General features: G+C 41.6%; 1 protein-coding gene across 1 annotated transcript in view; it reads left to right on the top strand.

Annotated features, from left to right (window-relative positions):
• pik3c2a (phosphatidylinositol-4-phosphate 3-kinase, catalytic subunit type 2 alpha) overlaps window positions 1–16,182 on the top strand; it is a 79,380-nt gene extending 63,198 nt beyond the window's left edge. The window contains exons 19-33 of the mRNA XM_034684710.1: window positions 561–741; window positions 820–924; window positions 1,948–2,040; window positions 2,280–2,409; window positions 4,551–4,687; window positions 5,104–5,273; window positions 5,889–6,045; window positions 7,824–7,933; window positions 8,276–8,483; window positions 9,443–9,567; window positions 11,686–11,803; window positions 11,894–11,975; window positions 12,157–12,263; window positions 12,355–12,480; window positions 14,263–16,182. Coding sequence (XP_034540601.1) covers window positions 561–741; window positions 820–924; window positions 1,948–2,040; window positions 2,280–2,409; window positions 4,551–4,687; window positions 5,104–5,273; window positions 5,889–6,045; window positions 7,824–7,933; window positions 8,276–8,483; window positions 9,443–9,567; window positions 11,686–11,803; window positions 11,894–11,975; window positions 12,157–12,263; window positions 12,355–12,480; window positions 14,263–14,445 — 2,032 coding nt within the window. The 3' untranslated portion in view covers window positions 14,446–16,182. The remainder of the gene's footprint in view (window positions 1–560; window positions 742–819; window positions 925–1,947; window positions 2,041–2,279; window positions 2,410–4,550; window positions 4,688–5,103; window positions 5,274–5,888; window positions 6,046–7,823; window positions 7,934–8,275; window positions 8,484–9,442; window positions 9,568–11,685; window positions 11,804–11,893; window positions 11,976–12,156; window positions 12,264–12,354; window positions 12,481–14,262) is intronic.
• Window positions 16,183–16,694: the final 512 nt, after the last annotated feature.

The raw sequence follows: 16,694 nt of genomic DNA, 5'->3' as shown, positions 1-16,694 counted from the left end.
TAAAGATTGATTGATTGATTGATTGACTGTTCAATATTGCAGTTACAGTATTAAGTGACATAAATAAAATTATAAGAGTGCATTTTAGCTAAAGAACAACAGCATGCCTCTGCTGACCTGCAAAATATTATTATTTATAAAGCACCAAATCACAACAAACGTTCTCCTCAGACTCTTTCCAAACAGAGCAGGTCTAGACCGTACTCTATGTTCTATTATTAACAAAGACCCAACATTAAGGCAGGATCAGATCCGGTCCCATTTTACAGACAGGACTCAGTCTGATCTCATCTTAATCCACCATGAGCAGAGCACTTTGCAGCATTTAACAAGTTACAGTGGCAAGGACAAACTTCCTTTAACAGGCAGAAACCTCCAGCAGGAACAGACTCATGTTAGACACACATCTGCTGAGACCGTGTTGGAGAGAGGGATAGAGGGAGATGAAGAGAGAGAGAGAGATGATAGTCACGCTTCGACTCACTCTAAGTTGGTAAAACAGGCTCGTTCAGGTTTCTGTGTCTTACATGTGGCTGTTGTGATGTGTTCAATGTCTGCAGGCTGCTGAAAGACGCCGTGCAGGATCCCGCCTGGGGGCAGCGTTACGAGCGTGTGCTGGGTTCCCTGCTGTGTCTGTGTGGAGCCAAGCTGAGGGCGGAGCTGGAGAAACAGACCAACCTGGTGACCCTCCTGGGAACCGTCGCAGAGAGGGTCAGACAAGCCGGGGGATCTACACGACAGGTGAGTGTGAAGCTGTGGTTTCACTGCAGTGTTGTGTTTAGCATGATGTGTGTGTGATGGGTTTTGGTGTGTGTTCAGGTGGCGCTGCAGGAGGGCCTCGAAAACGTTCAGAACTTCTTCCAGAGGAACAGCTGCAGACTGCCGCTCAGCCCCAGTCTGGTGGCCAAGGAGCTAAACATCAAGGTGACACACACACACGAAAACACACACACACATGAACCAAGGTCTGTGCAATATTCAGCCGTTCTCTTTAAAGGTGCAGTCTGTAGAATTTAGCTCACCTGAATTTAAGAGTTTGTTAAATTAGAATGAGCTTTTCACATCTACATAGAATCCTTGATTCAGTAATTACCGTGGTGGAAAACCTCGGTCACATGACTTCAGCTGTCCGGTCCTGCTCCGTGCTGCGTTCTGAAAACACAACCGGTGGGTGTTGACGGACCAGAGAGCACGGAGCCAGACCACAACGGATTGGAGACGGATCTGGTGAAAGTTTCAGGTCTCTCTCCCCTGAGATGCATCTCCCTCTTTAACCACCTTTTGTCCATTAAAGGCTAAAAATGCCCCAAAAATAAACTTTGAAAATGGATTACAGAGTGCAGGAGAACAGCTTCTGTGGTTCAAACCACTGCCAGAATGATCTCATGAGGGCAGGTTCTAAATTTAAACACATGCAAAGACTTTCAAATATCTCACATATATTCATTTCATGTCACATTTCTAATACTGTAACTAATGGAGCATTATTACTGGTTATAAAACAATGAATTGCATGAGACAAAGTTGACGTTATTCTTGTGGATCCACCTCAAAACCTCAGGCTGCATAGAGGACTTTTAGTTTAGGTTGTCTGTGAACTCAGACCCTTTGACTTGACCTCAGTGTCTCATTTTTATAGATGTGACTCAGACACAATGATCCGTTTGTTCCCCAGACATCAATCTCACATCCTCTGATTTAAACCTTTCAAAAACAAACCTTCCTCTCATTAGATCGAGACTGTTTTCAGGAAGTCAAATGATGACATGCATTACGTCTTCAAAACATCTCTAAGTGGGTAACTGGCACAAACAAGTAAAGAGAGGCATGATTGTATCCTGTTGTAAAGCCGAAGCTTAAAAAACAACACCGCAGCGTGTTGTGGTGAAGAAGATGAAATCATCTGTTTGTGTGTGTCTGTGTCTGTGTCTGTGTCTGTGTGTGTAGTCCTGCTCCTTCTTCAACTCCAACGCAGTTCCCCTGAAGCTGGCTCTGGTCAACGCCGACCCGCTGGGAGAAGAGCTCAACGTTATGTTCAAGGTACGGCGCCCACACGCCGCGCTGTAAACACAGCATACATCAGGAGTTACAGCAGCACCTCTCTCACGTGCTCTTCATTAGCTGCAGAGTTGTCAGTTACATCAGAGCTTGTTGTAGACACAGTTGTTTACATGCCTCTCGTCTGAACGCTGCGCCCCCTGGTGGCCGAAGCGGAATCCGACGTGTGACAACAAAAGAGAGGAATGTTGTTGTGATTTCTGTCCCTGTTTGTGTGTCAGGTCGGAGAGGACCTGAGGCAGGACATGCTGGCTCTTCAGATGATCCGGATCATGGACCGGATCTGGCTGCAGGAGGGACTCGACCTCCGCATCGTCAACTTCAAATGCATCTCCACCGGCAAGGACAAAGGTAGCAGTCCAACAGCAGACAGAAAGCCACATGTGCTGTTTTTATTTCAAGTTTAATGCATCAAATGAAATCAAAGTGAGAGTTCAGACTCTTTTAATGACACTGAGTCACACAGGTATGTCGGCCTGATGTCTTTGTTCAGTCCTGAGTGTGATGGTTATGAACATGAAGCCAAAACTACCAGACATAAGGCAGTTTGGCTCCCCCTGACATCTCTCATTAACCCGACACAAACTTAGACATTTATGAAGTACCAGCAGGACGATCTTTTTATCCTCTTCTCCATCTCTAACTTCTACTACTACAGTTGTAAGGTGTGTGAGTAGTTCCATTTTCAGAGAGAAAGATACCTTTCACTCTGAGTTTAAAGGTGACATATCACGCTTTTTTCATCAACATATATTGGTCTAAGAGGTCCCCAAAACATCTTTAAAGTTTATGCTCAAAAAAACACTTTGAAATCAGATTTTGGTCTGCCTGAAAATCCCTCTTCTTCAGTCCTCCTCAGAACACTCTGTTTTCTCTCTGACCACGCCCCCTCAGGAAGTGGATGTGCCCTCGGCTCTCCGGCATGTTGATCTAATGTTTACATGTTGGCTGAATATACACGGCTGCTCAGAGATCACGTTACTGAATCTGATCCAGAATCTGATCCAGAATCTGATCCTGACGGAGAGGCGCCTGCAGCAGGACCTTTCTGAAGGATTGGTCACAGATTTAGTGTTTCTTGTTGTTTTATTTGTCAGTATGTCGATGTGTGTCTTGGTACACAGCTACCAACATGTAGCTAAGTGGCTATGCTAACTAGCGCTAGCACTTATCCATGATAAATAAAAATCATCCACTAGATCTTCAAATCTGCAGACGTGGGGAGTAAAACCGACCTTTGTGTTTATTAAGACAGCCTACAACTAGCATGCCTCCCTCCTAAGCTCTTTGTTAGCACACACGTGTGCAGGGAATGAAAAACGGAGGAGGGGTTGAGTTGTATTTTATACAGTCTATGGGCTGAACAAGCTCCGAGCTCTGACTCCGTGACAGACCGGATATTGTTGTGACGTAACAAAAACACTGAAGTCTGAAACGGCTCGTTTCACACACATTTACAGAAAGGTGGAGAAATCAGAACAGGTGCAGAATGGATTTATTTCATTCTCGGGGGGTTTGTATACATGCCAGGGACACATATTTCAGGTAGAGAACCATTAAAAAGTCAATTTTGCATGATATGTCACCTTTAAAACACCATGGTCGAGGGAAGGACGCCCAAGTTCTTTACCCAGAAGGAGTCCATAGTTTTCAGCTTTGCAGACCTGAATATGATGCATGTGCACGCCCTTTATAATAGTTTCATCATAAACACCGTACCTTGGGACCTCCTGATGACATTTTCTGATAATTCATAGAAATCCAGTCCTCTTTGATGTATTGATAGAAGCTGTGATGTGTTTTTTAACTCAACTCCTTTTTATTTATAAAGCACCTTTTCATCCATGCAGCCCAAAGTGCTTCACAAAAGAAAACTGAGAGACAGAAAAATACAGCAACAGGTGAAATGATACAAGATAGAGGAAAGTGATATGAAATACTTAGAAATAAAATTAAAATATTACAATGAAATCAATAAAATAAAATCAGATAATTATCAGAAAAAAACCAAATAAATTCAGTACAATAAAATCCTTAAAATAAAATATTTTAAATATAAAATAAAATAAACAATGAAATAATTAGAATAAAATCAGATAAATATCAGAAAATAAAATAAGAATTAGAATAAAATCAATAAAATAAAATCAGATAGGTATCAGAAAAAATAAAATAAAATAATTACAATCCCAGAAAAAAATTTAAAATTAAATTAGATAGAATGAAATAAAATAAAATAAAAAATATGCTAAATGATTTTAATAATGCAATCCAGGACTACAAAGAAATGACTCCAAGGTAAAAGCCAGATTAAAAGTGTAAGTCTTTAAGTTCCTAAAAACACTCAGAGAGCTCGTTGTTTTAATGTACAGAAAGCTCTCTCTCTTTGTGTGATACACAAGGAACATTTCAAAGGGAAGCTTTTAAAACCAGTAAAAGAACTTTAAAGTAAATGGAGATATGTGATCAGTTTTCTTCTTTCTTCTTCTTAGGCATGGTGGAGTTGGTGCCGTCCTCCGACACTCTGAGAAAGATCCAGGTGGAGTACGGAGTCACCGGATCCTTCAAAGACAAACCTCTGGCAGAGTGGCTCCGCAAGTACAACCCGGCTGAGGACGAGTATGAGAAGGTAAACGCACAGACCTTTTGTTTTTAGAGCTGCACTTTAATACGTTATGATGTGACCTGTAAGCACAAGGCTTCGTCTGGCTGTGTAGGATTTAAACACACTTAGTGAACCTTGAAGTTTATAGCGGTTGTAGAACTTTGTGACCTTTGACATCTATAAATGTGAAACCTTACTCCACACCTCCAACCTCTGACCTGACAAATCTACAGCACAGAGTCTGACCCTGAACTCCAGCAGGATTAAAGTTGTCACCAGATACACACAAACCTGGGGCACCTCTTTTTTTGAAGGCTGCAGCTCCCATTTCAGAAAGTCTGCATGCACTCAAACCTCTCTCCAGAAATCAACTTCTTTAACAGCATGTTTAGTTCTTCTATAAAAGCCTTAACCCTTTCCTCTCCTCTCCCTGTCTTCAGGCCTCAGAGAACTTCATCTACTCGTGTGCAGGATGCTGTGTGGCCACCTACGTCCTGGGCATCTGTGATCGCCACAATGACAACATCATGCTGCGCTCCACCGGTCACATGTTCCACATCGACTTCGGGAAGTTCCTGGGACACGCTCAGATGTTCGGCAGCTTCAAGAGGTGAGATCAGATATGATCATGAACACGTGCGAGTGTGTCATTAAAGGCGTGTCAGATAAAACATGATGTGGTGTCCCGTCAGGGTTTAAAGGTTTGATGAGTCAGATTCTCTTTCTGTTTCATAATCAGGTAGTTAACAGATGATTACCTGCTGATTATAGAATATAGTTAATAACCATTGTCAAGGGGTTTAGACCAATCAGAATGAAGCATCTTCCACAACCAGAAGATCAGGAAGAAAGCCGGGTAATACAAACTAAAATATTCATGGCTCTCATTTCCTTTGAGTCCCAGTTTGAGTCCCTTTGTTCCTCAGATTGATGTTTATTTTATCATGTTTTGGTTTGTAGCTCACACAGTGTTCTTGTTTACAGCTTCTCTTTAACAGCAGCCTTAATTTGTGACCTTTGAGCACTTCCCCTGACATGTTCAGAAGCTTTTCAGTCCCTTGCTGAAAGTTGCCTGTGTGGTAGTTTCTTTTCTTCTCTTCCCTAATCCAGATTTCCCCTGAGGATTGAAACCAAAGACCTCTGATCCTCCAGCCTTTTTCCCTCCCTAACTTCTCTCCCTCCACAGAAGTCGAGCTTAAACCCTCTCTCCCTCTTTTCCCATCAGGGACCGCGCTCCGTTCGTCCTGACCTCCGACATGGCGTACGTCATCAACGGGGGCGAGCGTCCCACCAGTCGTTTCCAGCTCTTTGTAGACTTGTGCTGTCAGGCCTACAACCTCATACGCAAGCACTCCGGGCTTTTCCTCAACCTGCTGTCCCTGGTGAGACACAAAAGCAACACAAACACACACACAGACCAAATAGACACACACTACGTATACAGAGAATGGAATAAATCAATCTTTATTCATAAAGCGCCAAGTCACAACAAACTTCATCTCAAGACTCTTTCCAAACAGAGCAGGTCTAGACCGTACTCTATGCTCCATTATTAACAAAGACCCAACATCAAGACCGGATCAGATCCAGTCCCATCTTCCAGACAGGACTCAGTCTGATCTCATCTTAATCCACCATGAGCAGAGCACTTTACAGCATTTAGCAAGTTACAGTGGCAAGGACAAACTTCCTTTAACAGGCAGAAACCTCCAGCAGGACCAGACTCATGTTAGACACACATCTGCTGAGACCGTGTTGGAGAGAGGGATAGAGGGAGATGAAGAGAGAGAGAGAGATGATAGTGGAGAGAAGATTGTATGCCTTTATTGATAGGACAGCTGAAGAGAGACAGGAGATTTGGGGAGTAGAGAGCGGGGGAAGACACGCAGCTAAAGGTTGTGGCTGAGAGTCGACGCAGCGAGGACTACAGCCTCTGTAACGGGCTCAGGCTTTAACTGCTCATTTTTAATCTATTTAAAATGCCTTGTTTCCTCTTTTAGTCCAAAACCCCCAAAATATTCAGTTTATAGTCATACATCTTCCACTTGACCTCGTTTCATGTCACATTTTTCTTCCTTATTCCTCTTCTTTGTCATCTTTTCCATATTTGTGTCCCTCTTTTAAAAGCATTCCTCTTATATAGCTGAACTATTTTCTCCTGCACCTGCATGAGCCAGAAAAACAAGAAATGCAAGCAAAGCAGTTTTGACTTCATCATCAGTCAGTGCTTAACTTTAGTCCTGGAAATCTGTTCTTTTTGCTGCAGTTGGCGACCGTTACTTCAAAACATCTGCTGCTTTGGTAACGCTTAAGAGAGTAGATGTAAACTTAAAACAACATAACTCATCTTATCTCATCTTCCAGACAGCATTTAGCAAGTTACAGCGGCAAGGACAAACTTCCTTTAACAGGCAGAAACCTCCAGCAGGACCAGACTCATGTTAGACACACATCTGCTGAGACCGTGTTGGAGAGAGGGATAGAGGGAGATGAAGAGAGAGAGATGATAGTGGGGAGACGGATAGTAGTAGTTGTAGCAGCTGGAGTCTGGCACGTCCACAGCAGCAGAGATCCAGAGGAACCTACGAGACAAGGGAGCTCAGGGACTCCAGAAAGGTCTATGGTTAGTAACTTTAATGGGACAGGAAGAGTTAAAGTGATCCCAGTGTGTCAGTCTAAGCCTATAGCAGCATAACTAAGAGCTGGTCCAAGCCTGATCCAGCTCTAACTATAAGCTTTATCAAAAAGGAAAGTTTGAAGCCTACTCTTGAAAGTAGAGAGGGTGTCCACCCTGCACAATCCAGGGTCAGAGCTCACAGCAGGTCTATTCAGGGTCATGAACATGAGAAGAAAATTAGGACAAGATATCCAATCATTTAAGAGACTATCTTGCTTTCTTTTCCAGGCTTTGAGATAAACTTTGCAAACTTAAACATGACCAAACTTGTCCAGTTTGATGATGTTTCAGTATTTTTACGAGCGATTTTAAGACACAATAACTCTCTGATCACTCTCATCATAGTTTGAAGATTGAAAAAGATATTGGTCGTAAAGTAACTGTACAAAAAGACAGGTAATTAAATAAGCTGAGCTGCTGTGGGAATAAAGATATGTGAAAGAAGTGTTCACCTCCTCCTCCTCTGGTGTGTCTGTATCTTAGATGACGTCTTCAGGACTTCCAGAGCTGACCGGCTCTCAGGATCTAAAATACGTGTTCGACGCTCTGCAGCCACACAACACCGACGCTGAGGCTACCATCTTCTTCACCAGGTAAACTCATTTACTGTAGTTCTCCTCCAAATAAATAGGCTGTGATTCTGTTATTGGAAGCTTGGGCTTAGTCCTGCTCATTCTTAAAATTAAAACACTACATGTAATGTGAAATCAAACACTCTTGAAGGTCTTTTGAGTTCTGCAGAGCTAGTGCTCGGTTAAAGACAGAGAGAACAGGGACTGTTGTTGGTTTCCTTTTTGTTTTTCATCTTATTGGCTGCAGTAAAATGTATGTCCACCAGGTGGCAGTAAAGACACATGAAGGAGAAGTTGTAGCTTTAGAAACATGTGTGAGCTTAAGATAAACTATCAGCACCCTCCATCCTTCTCCCCCTGCAGGCTCATCGAGTCCAGTCTGGGCAGCGTCGCCACCAAGTTCAACTTCTTCATCCACAACCTGGCACAGCTTCGGTTCTCCGGTCTGCCCACCAACGACGAGCCCATCCTCTCGTTCTCCCCGAAGACCTACACTCTGAAACAGGAGGGCCGCATCCTGCACGCCTCCATCTTCTCCTTCCAGAAGAGATACAACCCCGACAAGCACTATGTGAGTTCAGTTACCTGCAGTACGTCTGCTCCTTCACATCACATCACCACCACACTCTTCCTCACACTCTCCCTCATACTCTTCCTCACACTCTTCCTCACACTCTTCCTCACACTCTCCCTCACACTCTCCCTCACACTCTCCCTCACACTCTTCCTCACACTCTTCCTCACACTCTCCCTCACACTCTCCCTCACACTCTTCCTCACACTCTTCCTCACACTCTTCCTCACACTCTTCCTCACACTCTTCCTCACACTCTCCTCACACTCTTCCTCACACTCTTCCTCACACTCTCCCTCACACTCTTCCTCACACTCTTCCTCACACTCTCCCTCACACTCTTCCTCACACTCTCCCTCACACTCTTCCTCACACTCTTCCTCACACTCTTCCTCACACTCTCCCTCACACTCTTCCTCACACTCTCCCTCACACTCTTCCTCACACTCTCCCTCACACTCTTCCTCACACTCTCCCTCACACTCTCCCTCACACTCTCCCTCACACTCTTCCTCACACTCTTCCTCACACTCTTCCTCACACTCTCCCTCACACTCTCCCTCACACTCTTCCTCACACTCTTCCTCGAACTCTTCCTCACACTCTTCCTCACACTCTTCCTCACACTCTTCCTCTCACTCTTCCTCACACTCTTCCTCACACTCTTCCTCTCACTCTTCCTCACACTCTTCCTCACACTCTTCCTCACACTCTCCCTCACACTCTTCCTCACACTCTTCCTCACACTCTCCTTCACACTCTCCCTCACACTCTTCCTCACACTCTTCCTCACACTCTCCCTCACACTCTTCCTCACACTCTCCCTCACACTCTTCCTCACACTCTCCCTCACACTCTTCCTCACACTCTACCTCACACTCTTCCTCACACTCTTCCTCACACTCTTCCTCACACTCTTCCTCACACTCTTCCTCACACTCTTCCTCTCTGTGCAGACGTACGTGGTGAGGCTGATGAGGGAGGGACAGAATGAGCCGCAGTTTGTCTTCCGCACTTTCGATGAGTTTCAGGAGCTCCACAACAAACTCACCATCGTCTTCCCGCTCTGGAAGCTGCCCGGGTAAGACGACTCCTCTGCTGGGACTCTCAGAGCTGGATTCACTGAAGGAGTGTGCTGCTTTTGTGCCCGCTTAAAAACAATGTCTCATTCACAATGCATGCACACAGGGTTAAATGCTGTAGAGCAAACAGCATCTTTGTGCTCTGGTGTTGTTTGCATAAATTTGATTGCTCCTTTGCAATATTGTGAATTAGATGATGAGACGGAGCAGATAGCCGGGGAAAATGTGGCTCTATTCATGCTGCTATCAGCGGCCACAAACCATTCTTAGTGAAATCCCCCCTCAGGGTCTTAAAGAGGAATCCCAGAGTTTGAAACCTTGACTAAAAATGACTAATATGCTCAAAAAAAGCACGACAGTACAACCTCTAAACAGGCTTAGATTTCTTTTTCAGAGTGTCAGACATCGTGCATTAAAGGATCACTCCAGAATTAGATCTTTCTGTTGTGGTAAGATCCTTTTTAACTTGAGACAAATGTAGTATCTCTCTCTTCAAAGCCTCCAGACTCCATTTACAAACTCAGATATGTTAGCCGGTCTGTTGCAGCTCATGTAAGTTTGTTTGTTTCCTGTTTTTTGTGTGTGACTTTGTGCAACACATAAAACTAGAGATGTAAGGCCTTCTTAAAAAACATAAAATCCACTGATGCTTGACGGACGGCTGCTCTGCATGTTGAATCAATCAATCAGACTTTATTTGTTACGCACTTTTCAAGGTTTTTCTTGTTTACGTGCAGCACGTCTGGTCTTCAACCAGCCTAAGACAGCTCATGTCACTCCCCTGCTCATTTCACTACACTTGGCTTCCAGTTGCAGCTCGCATCAGATACAAAACTCTAATCATGACTTACAAAGCAGTCACCAAAACCGCTCCAGTTTACCTGGAACCCCTCATCCAGGTCTACTGCCCTTCTCGCCCGCTACGCTCAGCCTCTGAAAAGCGCCTAGTGCTTCCAGCACACAAGGCCTCAAAATCACTAGCTGGACTCTTCTCTTCTGTTGCCCCTAAATGATGGAATGAATTGTCCAACTCCATTCGATCTGCAGAGTCCCTCTCTACTTTCAAAAGACAGCTAAAGACCCAGCTCTTTAGGAAGCACTATGCACTTAGCTAGACTGTTCTCCACTGTTGTCCCCAGTGGCAGATCATGTCTTCCAGCTACAGTTGACTCGCACTGTCCTGCTCTACTCTGGGACTCTGTGTTCAGGTCTGGAGTGACCCAGCACTTGGTACTTTGGTCATTATTGTGGTGATGTTAATTGTTGATGATGATAATGGAAGGTCTTAAATGGTTTGGTTGCTTCATTGTAGATGCTCCTTATTTATTTTTGTGCATTGCCTTCACACTGCTTGGCAGTACCTGCACCCAAATGGACTTGAAGCACTTTGTTACTCTGACTGATCTTGTTTCCTCTTGTCTAGATCTTTGCTTGTGTTGTTCTTGTTCTCGTATGGACGTCGCTTTGGATAACAGCGTCTGCTAAATGACATTGTAACATTGTACGTTCCTCAAAGCATTCACAACAAACTGTTCTCACTATGTCAGGCGGGCTTTCACGAGCTGGAGCCTCACGTCTCTGGCTGCTCTATCTTTTTAGAGTTATTCTAAGGAAACAGGAACAAAGAAACTGTGGGATTGCTGCAGGAGAGTCCCCTGCAGGCAGCTGTAAGAAGTGATCTTTCTCTGTTTCTGCCACTGTGACGACTGTTTCTGGTCTCTGAAGGGATCCTCTGAGTTATGTGGTCACACGCTTTGAGAAACATTCAGGACGTCACATATCAGTGAAAAATACAAGGATGACATTGCAGCATCTACTGGAGCTGCATGAGTAATTTAGCACCTAAAATATGTCTCAGGTTAAAAGGTAAGATTGCCCTTCAGAGTCTCCTTCACTGATTTAATGTCCTTTATAAAAATGATGATACAATACTTCCTTTTTAAAACATCAAGATGTCACCCAGTGTGATTTGTTTTTGGAGCACAGAGTCTAACCTTCACTTGTTGAGCATCTCTCTTTTCAGTGTTCCTCTTGTACCTTCATGTTGTTGCCATGCAGCCTCAGAGTTGCATCAGTTTCAGAGGAATAATAAATAATCTTGTTTTCCTCCTCTCTAGTTTCCCCAATAAGATGGTGCTCGGTCGCACCCACATCAAAGAGGTGGCTGCCAAGAGGAAGTTTGAGCTCAATAACTACGTCCACAACCTGATGAGGAGCTCCACGGAGGTCAACCAGGTAAAAGCAAACACACATAAACAAGTTAGAGGGGGGAAAGTGAGTGTTTTGTGCCAGTTGTTAAAGGGATCTCTTGTTTTCTGACTCCAGTGTGACCTGATCTACACCTTCTTTCATCCGATCGCACGAGACGACAAGACGGAAGGTTTAGACGCCACACCGAAAGCACCAGGTACACACCTGAACTTCTCAGTCCCAGTCTGCACAGTTGAAGGTTTATACCTGGCTTTAATGTTCATAATTATGTCAGCGTGTTCATCATTATTATGTCAGTATATTTAGATATTTATCAGCTGACAAAAACCAAACATGTCCGTGTTGTTGATGTGATCTGTGGTGTGTGATTGTTGCAGAGCCTCCGCTGAGCCCCACCTCTGGTCGGGTGGAGGGAGAAGTGAAACTCTCCATCTCGTACAGAAACAGCAACCTGTTCATCATGGTCATGCACATCAGAGATCTGGTAAACACGACCTCAGATGTTTTCATATGTTTGAAGAAGTGCATGCTACACTGTCTGCTTTGAAACCATCCCTCCCTTTGCTCACCTTCAGGTGTCTGAAGACGGGACGGATCCTAACCCATATGTGAAAACCTACCTGCTCCCAGACCCACACAAGACTTCCAAACGCAAGACCAAGATCTCCAGGAAAACCAGGAACCCGACTTTTAATGAGATGGTGAGGAATGACCAGAAATATGATCCCCTGTGTTTATAGATTGGCACACCTTTCTTCAAATTACACTCATCCTATGGTTTGGGAAGCTGTGTGCTCATGTTGTACACAAAGATACTGTTAAGTATGAGCAACAAGGACGCCTAAAGACCATGGGGCGTCAACAACCCGCTAGGCGGCAGTGTGAATTTGTATGGGGTGCCGTTCGTTCCAAAAAAAAAAGCTTCATAAAGCCATACAGATATCCCGACCACAGTCTGTCAGCACTGACTCCTTCTAGGCCGTTTTGGAGTTCATCAAGAGATTTCACAACTCAGAGACAGAACTGACCCAGTCTGTGGTACGGACAAGATAAGTTGCTATCGCTAAGTCTGTAACATTTTATGAAGCTTTTATTTTGGTATTTCCGCTAGGCTGCAGTTTGAATTTACATATCAGCTAAATATTTAGTGCCACAGAGAAACATTTAACATTTAGATTTAACATATGACATTTAAATTTATATTTAATATTTATATTTATATTTAAGATTTATATTTAGATTTAACATTTACATTTATATTCAACATTGAGATTTACTTTTGGCATTTAGATTCAGATTTAACTTTTAGATTTATATTTAACATTTGGATTTAGATTTAACATTTATATTTATATTTAACATTTAGATTCAGATTTAACATTTAGATTTGGCATTTAGATTTATATTCAACATTTATATTTATATTTAACATTTAGATTCAGATTTAACATTTAGATTTATATTTAACATTTGGATTCAGATTTAACATTTAGATTTATATTTAACATTTGGATTCAGATTTAATATTTAGATTCAGATTTAACATTTGGATTTATATTTAACATTTGGATTCAGATTTAACATTTAGATTTGACATTTAGATTTATATTTGGCTTTTAGATTCAGATTTAACATTTATATTTATATTTAACATTTATATTTATATTTGGCATTTAGATTCAGATTTAACATTTAAATTTATCTTTAACATTTATATTTATATTTAACATTTAGATTCAGATTTAACATTTAGATTTATATTTAACATTTGGATTCAGATTTAACATTTAGATTTGACATTTAGATTTATATTTGGCATTTAGATTCAGATTTAACATTTATATTTATATTTAACATTTATATTTATATTTGGCATTTAAATTTATCTTTAACATTTAAATTTATATTTAACATTTAGATTATATTTAACATTTTGATTTATATTTAAAATGTATATTTATATTTACCATTTAGATTCAGATTTAACATTTATATTTAACTTTTATATTTATATTTAACATTTAGATTTAGCATTTGGATTTAACAGTGATTTTAACCTAATATATTTTTCACAACAAAATTAAATATGAAGAAGATTTCAAATTTTTCTCTAAATGTGGTAAAGAAATGTTTTTAAAAAATTCTCTCTACATTTTTATGACATGGAGATAAATGACAAAGGATTTACATCGTCCTCTGAAATATTGATGAATGCAACAAGAAAGATTATTAAGATTTAGATTGTGATATAAAGCTTCCCTGACTTCTTTGAGTTTTAAAATGTTTGTGAATACCTCTCAGCTTTCAAACATTTGACACTTTGGGATTGTTAAAGCACATGAGAGACTCAAAGCTACATATTCAGAGTCCCTGATGTCCCCTGACGTAAGAGCTGTGGTGTTGTTTTGTATAAATGTAAAGTATTTCCTGTCAGCTCGCTCATTTATTCCCACTTAACCTATCTCCCTCCTCCTCCTCCTCAGCTGGTGTACAGCGGCTACAGCAAGGAAACCCTGGGCCTGCGTGAGCTTCAACTGAGCGTGCTCAGTGCCGAGTCGCTGCGTGAGAACTACTTCCTGGGCGGCATCACGCTCAGACTCAAAGACTTTGACCTCAGCAAGGAGACGGTCAAGTGGTACAAACTTACGGCCGTCCCGTACTTCTAAACCTCCCCCGAAGTGAGGAGCGACTACCACCTCTCTGGACTTTACGACGCTGCATTCACCTCATATGGGAAAAGGGGCACATGACTTGAACATCCTGGTCTCCTCGGTTCATAGTTCATAAAAATCTGACTCCAGAGCTTCCAGAAGTTTGAGTTTGACAAAGGGCCGTCTCTTAAATCACTAAATTTAAAGTGTAGGGATATTTCAGTTTGAGTTTTACAAACCAAGACCTTTACTTCAGCATGAATCCTGTTTTAATCATCATGTACAACTTGACTCCTTAAAGTCTTCTAACTATGATCATGATGCTTCAGGGTTCTTCCCATATGACCTGAATGCAGACTCAGAAGCTCCTCCAGACGGATCCTGGTCGGACGACGGAGCAGGCAGATTCACAAACAGAGAGAGGAGAGCCTGCTCTTCTTTCTCTGCTACTTCTCTCCTCCCTCCTTCTATAACTAATCAAGATTGTTTCTGTGACAAACAATCGCTTCTTCTTCTTCTTCTTCTTCTGTCTTTTTTTTTCCTAAACTATAACAAAAAAGCTGTAATGTTTTGTACATTTTGATATTAGAGGACCAAAACGGCTTACTTTCAGAAGAGTATATATAGATTGACACGTTTATTTTTTAAGGAATAGAAAGGGGGATCTTTTTACATTTTCCTTTGTTTATTTTCTATAGAGACAAATAGGAGGTATCAGGGTTTCTCGCTTCGCAGCAGACACTTCTGGGTAGAGTAGTCCAACACTTCAGATTCCAGGAAAATCAACAGTGACCTTACGATTGCTCAAGAATGTGCCAAAAGTAACAAGAGAGAGGGACGGCAAATCAAACAGGGTGCCTTTGTTTGTGCTCACAATCTCTTTTAATACTCGACTTGGCCTTATCGCGATAAAAATCTATTTTACTACCAATCTGAAAAATCCTTAATAAAGCAAATCTATATTCTGTAAAGCTATATCACAAGTTCTTCCAGGGCAGGTTATTTTGTAAGAGTGGACTGCCTCTAAATGCACACTACCAGGTCTCTCTCTCATGGTATTACTTGACTGTTCTCACACCTTTTAAAGGGGGTTTGTATCATAAGCTTCTGCGCTCTGGATGGAGAGATTGTGATGTTTTTCCTTCACTCAGACTTCTCTCCATGCAGTATATGGACTCAGAAAGCTGGAGTCTGGATGTGAGGCTTTTCTCCACTCAGGCAGCAACACCACGCTCACTCCCAGTGCCTATAAGTGGTGCAACAACGCCGATGATATGTCAAATATGAGTTACTTCTCCTGCCGGTGAAGTCCAGATCCAGCCGGGTCTTATGATATTCTAGTGAGAGAACCTTCTGAATGTTGGACTGATTTAGAAGAGAGCACTGCAAAGGCAACTTCATTTTTTAAACATCTTTAAAAAATAAAAAGGGAACAATATCCTGTGCAAGAGATTAGCTGCTTCTCCTTCCACTTGCTAACTTTGAATCGTTGTTAATGTTGAATAAAGAAATGAAGATGGATTTATCTGACATTTTGTAAGAGATCTGCGAGATATTTGTGATCAGAGAACAACACTTACTATGAATATCAGTGACTTGATCCGCTCTTTTAGTGACTGTACAAAGAACACAAGCAGAGTTTGTATTAACATGGCCAGTTATTTATTCTTAATTGGTGACCTGTAACCCGAATGGATCAGTGTGTACTGTAATCCCTCTTTCCTAAAGCAAATTAAATGTTTTTGGAACAAATATGGTGTCACGATTTGTATTTCAAATGTTTTTATTGGATTTTTGCAATCAATTACAAGTTATACATTATGCAAAACATTTGCAACCCACCCACCCCACCCCCCTGGGAGACTGGCCAACAAACCAAGAGCAAAAAAGGATAAATAACCAATTACATGAGTAGATAACAGCAAAATAATAACAAATATAATAATAGAGATAATGAAAATAATGATATGTATACACATACATGCACACACATATATAAAATGAATCACAAAAGGAAATTAAGCAAAATACAAGACAAAACGTACTAAAATACAAAAACAAAATAAAATAAATACAATTTACTAAAAAAGTCAGGATTCTACAGCAATTCTGCGTGATTATGGTCAGCTGCTACAGGCTTTAAATAACAGTTCATGTAGTATAAAAGTTATTATAATAGTCCAGGAATGGTTTCCATATTTTATGGAATTTATTAACCGAACCCTGAGAGGTGTATCTGAGAGGTGTATCTGAGCTTTTCCAGC

The sequence above is a fragment of the Notolabrus celidotus genome, chromosome 6 (assembly GCF_009762535.1).
Source record: "Notolabrus celidotus isolate fNotCel1 chromosome 6, fNotCel1.pri, whole genome shotgun sequence".
In the NCBI taxonomy this organism is placed as follows: Eukaryota; Metazoa; Chordata; class Actinopteri; order Labriformes; family Labridae; genus Notolabrus; species Notolabrus celidotus.
This window is presented reverse-complemented; position numbering and strand designations above follow the sequence as displayed.